This window comes from Pinus tabuliformis, chromosome 4_2 (genome assembly GCF_031772625.1).
Source record: "Pinus tabuliformis cultivar Carrire ecotype Pingquan chromosome 4_2, CPIR1, whole genome shotgun sequence".
Lineage (NCBI taxonomy): Eukaryota > Viridiplantae > Streptophyta > Pinopsida > Pinales > Pinaceae > Pinus > Pinus tabuliformis.
The window spans coordinates 871,765,509-871,770,057 of NC_142304.1; the positions used below are offsets into that span (position 1 = coordinate 871,765,509).

At 44.8% G+C, this 4,549-nt stretch overlaps 1 protein-coding gene across 1 annotated transcript; it reads right to left on the reverse strand.

Annotated features, from left to right (window-relative positions):
• Nucleotides 1–3,106: 3,106 nt before the first annotated feature.
• Nucleotides 3,107–3,913, reverse strand: LOC149172450 (uncharacterized). The gene has a single exon (XM_089426326.1). The coding sequence runs from the start codon at nt 3,911–3,913 to the stop codon at nt 3,107–3,109; it is 807 nt and encodes a 268-aa protein (XP_089282452.1).
• Between the last annotated feature and the right edge of the window lie 636 nt (nt 3,914–4,549).

Consider the following 4,549-nt stretch of genomic DNA (forward strand, 5'->3'; position numbering starts at 1 on the left):
CTTCTGATTCTTTGGATCAGCCTTGCTAATCTTAAATCCCTTGGTGTAGAATTAGTCACCATGAGTTTTATGATCACTTTGGAATCCCCAAAAATATTAGCCTCCTTGATTTCCAGATTCAAGAGCATCTTGAGTCCTTGGTAGAGGGAAAATGCCTCAGCTTGGATGCTAGAATTGATTCCTAGACCCCAGGCAAACTGGAGGATCGATGTACCTTCAATGTTTTTAATAACTCCTCTTGCTCCAACGTTGCCCGGATTACCTTTTGCTGCCTCGTCGAAGAAGAGGGAGTGCACCTTTTGCTTGAGGATCCAGTTTTGAAAATCCTCGCTATTTTTTCCCCTTATTTGCCATTCCTCGGGAGGAGCCATGCTTCTGATATTTTGGTGGAATTGCAGGTTCAAGGAGGTCCCCCAATCTCTGTCTAGCTGGCTGAGGTTTGAGTAGTCTTTTTGTTCTCCCAAACATTCTTTTAATTGAATCTTTACCTTGACCACCGCCGTCTTGGCATTATGCTGAATGCTTCTAAAGATTCTGCTATTACGCTCTAGCCATAGTTGCCAGCAGCAAATTTTAAGCAGTGATACCCAGGCCGCTTTGATCACTTTATTTTTAGGAGAGGGTCCAGGATAGTAGATTTTCCAAGTGGCGAACAGATCTATTATGGAGGCAGGGAACTCGAATATGGGGTTCTAATAGTCCATCAGTTCTCTCCAGACCTGTATGGAGAACTTGCAATAGAGGACCAGATGTGTGGCACATTCCTCGATTCTTTGCACAAGGAGCACCTGGATGAACCATGGAAGCCACGCCTCTGGAGTTTGTCCTCAGTTAAAAATTTTCTGTGGCATAAAAGCCAACAAAAAATATCAATTTTTGGCAACGAAGAGATACTCCAGACAGCCTTCCACGGGGCCGGGTCTGGAGGCACGTTTGGGATTGCAGCAAGGTGCGCATAACCCTGGGAAACATAATGGCTGGTCGACTGATCGCCCCAGCCTCACCTATCTTTCCTGCTGATGTGCATGGGTGCTATCCCATTCAGAAGCTCGCGGAGGTGGATGAACTCTTGATGGAGGTCTGAAGGCGGATCCGACAGACTCCAGCCCGCCCATTTCATTCCATTCCATGAGGATATGTCCCACAGTTTTATTTTTCCAATTGCCGTCAACCATTCTTTCAACGCTTTCACCTTTGGGCAGTCTCCTATGGGCTCACGATCCATAATACGATCATTCCATATGCTTATTTTTTTCCCCTTTTCGGGAATCCAGTAGGCTTTGGATTGAATCAACGGGGCAACTTTGGAGCAGAGGCTGACGAAAGGCGAGGCTCCTTGAGGCGAAGGTCCATCTAAACATCTCAACCTCGTGCCTTTGAAGTATTTTCTCCAGAGTGTTGTCTGTGCCCAGCTTGGTTTAGGCGCAATTAATCTCCAGAGGAGCTTGGCTCCCATTGCTATGTTCTGCAGAGGGAGCTTCTTAAAATTGAGCCCACCCTCCATCTTAGATTTGAGGACAGTCTCCCATTTAACCAGCGGGAATCTTCTCTCATTGTGTTTACCCCCTTTCCAAAAGAAATTTCTGATATATTGCTCCATTTTCTGGAGTATACCAGTGGGCGCAAGAAGCACTGAGAACTGGTATAACGGGAGGCTGCTAAGGATGGCTTTAATGAGAACTGTTTTGCCTGCCATATTTAGCCAATTAATTCCCCATGCCTGGAGTTTGCTTTTGAATTTTTCTACCTGTGGAAACCAATCCCTGCTATAGGCGCGCTTGAGGAAAATAGGTAGACCCAGATACTTGAACGATGTCCATTCTGAGGAGGCTGTAAATCCTAGGCATCTGGTGATGGTATTGAGCAGAGAGGGCGGAGTGTTCCAGCAGTAAGTATGACACTTATCCTTGTTGAGGCTGCTTCCAGACTCCATACAATACTCATCAAGCATCTCTTTAAATCTTCTGGCTGAATGGATCAAAGCTGCCCCAAGAAGCAGAGTATCATCTGCAAATAGGGCGTGGTTTATGTTTTGGACCCCCCTCGCTATGGATATCCCTGAAATCTCCTGCTCTTGCATTTTTTTGTTTAGGTGGAAACTGAGAACTAAGGCTTGAATAACAAACAACAGTGGAGACATGGGACAACCCTGTCTTAGTCCTCTTGTAGCTTTAAAGAAACCCACAGATCTACCGTTGACTAAAGGAGCAATCCATGGTTCCGAGATACAAGCCCGGATCCAATTGATAAATCTCACCCCAAAACCAAATTTTTTCAAAACATTCAAAAGAAAGCTATGATTAACTCGATCAAAGGCATTTGCTAGATCCAGTTTGATAGCCATACCTTGTTCTTTGCGCTGCTGACTTGACAGAATTGCCTCTTGGACTATTATGAAGTTGTCCACCAAATGCTTTCTGTGGATGAAGCCTCCTTGGTTCTCTGGAATGATTTTAGGAAGAATATGCTTCAACATGCTAGCAATAATTTTTGTGATCAGCTTGTAGCCAATGTTACACAGGGATATGGGGCGAAACCTATTAAAGGAGTTGGCTCCCTTTTTCTTGGGAATGAGAGCAAGGAAAGAGGAGTTAGTACTTCCTCCTAATTTTTGGCAAGCTTGTGATTTTTGAACCATTTTATATAAATCTTTCCCCACTATGTGCCAGCAGGATTGGAGAAAAGAGGTGGAAAAACCATCAGGGCCCGGGGATTTATCTGGGTCCATAGTATAGAGGGCACTTTTGAGTTCTTCCATTGTGACTTTGTTTTCTAGATGATGATTCATCTTGGCAGATATTGAAGTGGGAAACCTGTCCAGCAAACGAGAGTTCTGGTGGCTGCTTGTCTCTTCACTGTACAGGCATTTGAAATGTTGATGGGCTGCATGTTTAATACTTGCAAAGTATTTGTGTGTGATAGCAGCTTCTTTGATTTCAGTTATGGAGTTGAAACCTTTCCTGGCTTCAGCTTGTTTGTGAAAAAAAGAGGTATTTCTGTTGCCTGCCTTTAGCCAAAGACAGCGCGATTTGATCCTCCACGTTTCCTCTTCGGCCATGCATGTTTTATGATACTGTTGTTGGAGATGTACCTCTTTGTCTAAGATTTATCTAGACATATGTGCCTCTTCCATGATCAGTTGATGGGCGTCAAGCTGACTTTGAATATTTTTCCTTTCAGCTGCTGGATTGGCAAGAGATTTGGCCCAGCACTTTAGGGCTGCTTTCAATCTCTTGAGTTTTTCTTCCCAAATATAAAATGGAGATCCGCTGACTGGCTGGGACCAGCTTTCTTTGACAATCTGCAAGAAGCTGGGTTCCTTGATCCACAAAGGACTAAACTTGAAGGGAATGGGGCCAAGGTCGGTGTGAGCTCGAAGGATTAGCTTGATTGGCTTATGATCAGAGGTGCTACAGGGAAGAATGTGCATGCTAGCGTCTAGACCAAGCAAAAGAAAGGAGCTATGCACAAAGAATCTATCCAGCCTTGCTGCAATATGGCCAGGACCTATTCTTTTATTGGACCAAGTAAACTTACCTGAGACAGGCTTGATATCTAGCAGATCCCAGTCTTGGAGGAGATCCTCTACCCATTCCCTTGCCGGGTCTCGCACAATGCAGCCTCCTCGCTTTTCAGAAGAGTGTAGCGTGATGTTTAGGTCACCTGCTATGATGACATTTTCTAGATTGCCCAGATCTGCTTGCTGCCTTAAGGAGTCCCAACAAATCTTTTTTTCTCCAGCATTGACCGGTACATAAACGTTGGAAGGACAAAAGATTTCTTTTGTAGTTAGATGCTGCATCTTTAACATCGCCCAGTGGATATTTGATTCCTCTGACACCAGCAAAAACCTGCTTTCATTCCAAAGAGTACCCCCCTCTAGAGGCTCCTTGGGCTGAGACAGTTGTTGCATTACACTTTTTCCAAAGTTTTTTGCTTACCTGAAGAAGATCTGACTCCTCCATCTTAGTCTCCTAGAGAAGGAGTATATCAGGGGCCTCTATTCTTATTAGATTTCGTATAGCCTCTTCTTTGATTTTGTTGCCCATACCCCTACAGTTCCAGGAGATTATCTTCATTATTTACCTTTGCTCGGTTGGGCTCCCTTGGAGCCTTGATGCTGATTTCTTACCATCTTCGGCTTTTTTGCTAACAACTTCTCCAAAGTTGGTTGACTGCCCTATAGCTTATCTTTGTACGTTTCGTGCTCTCTTTTCTCCCGATCCATTTTGCACCCTCTTGTAGATCTCCTTACAGAGGATTCAGATTCTCCTATTTCTCCTTCCTCCTCCGAATCTTCTGAATCTTGATCCTCCTCCTCAACTACATTGGGGGTTCCTTTTGAGCTTTATGTGGCTCCCGTGTCTTTAAAGTTAGGGGTTGGGAACCTTTGTCAGGGGACACTAGCTTTTGAGCTACCACTTCATGGGAGTCCTCTGGTTAGGAGCTAAGAGGATCAAACCTGTTCTCTGGGGTGAACTTGGGCTGGGTCTGCTGGACTGGATCCTACTGAGGGCCTTTGCCGCTAGATCATCCCGGCTTCTGGATC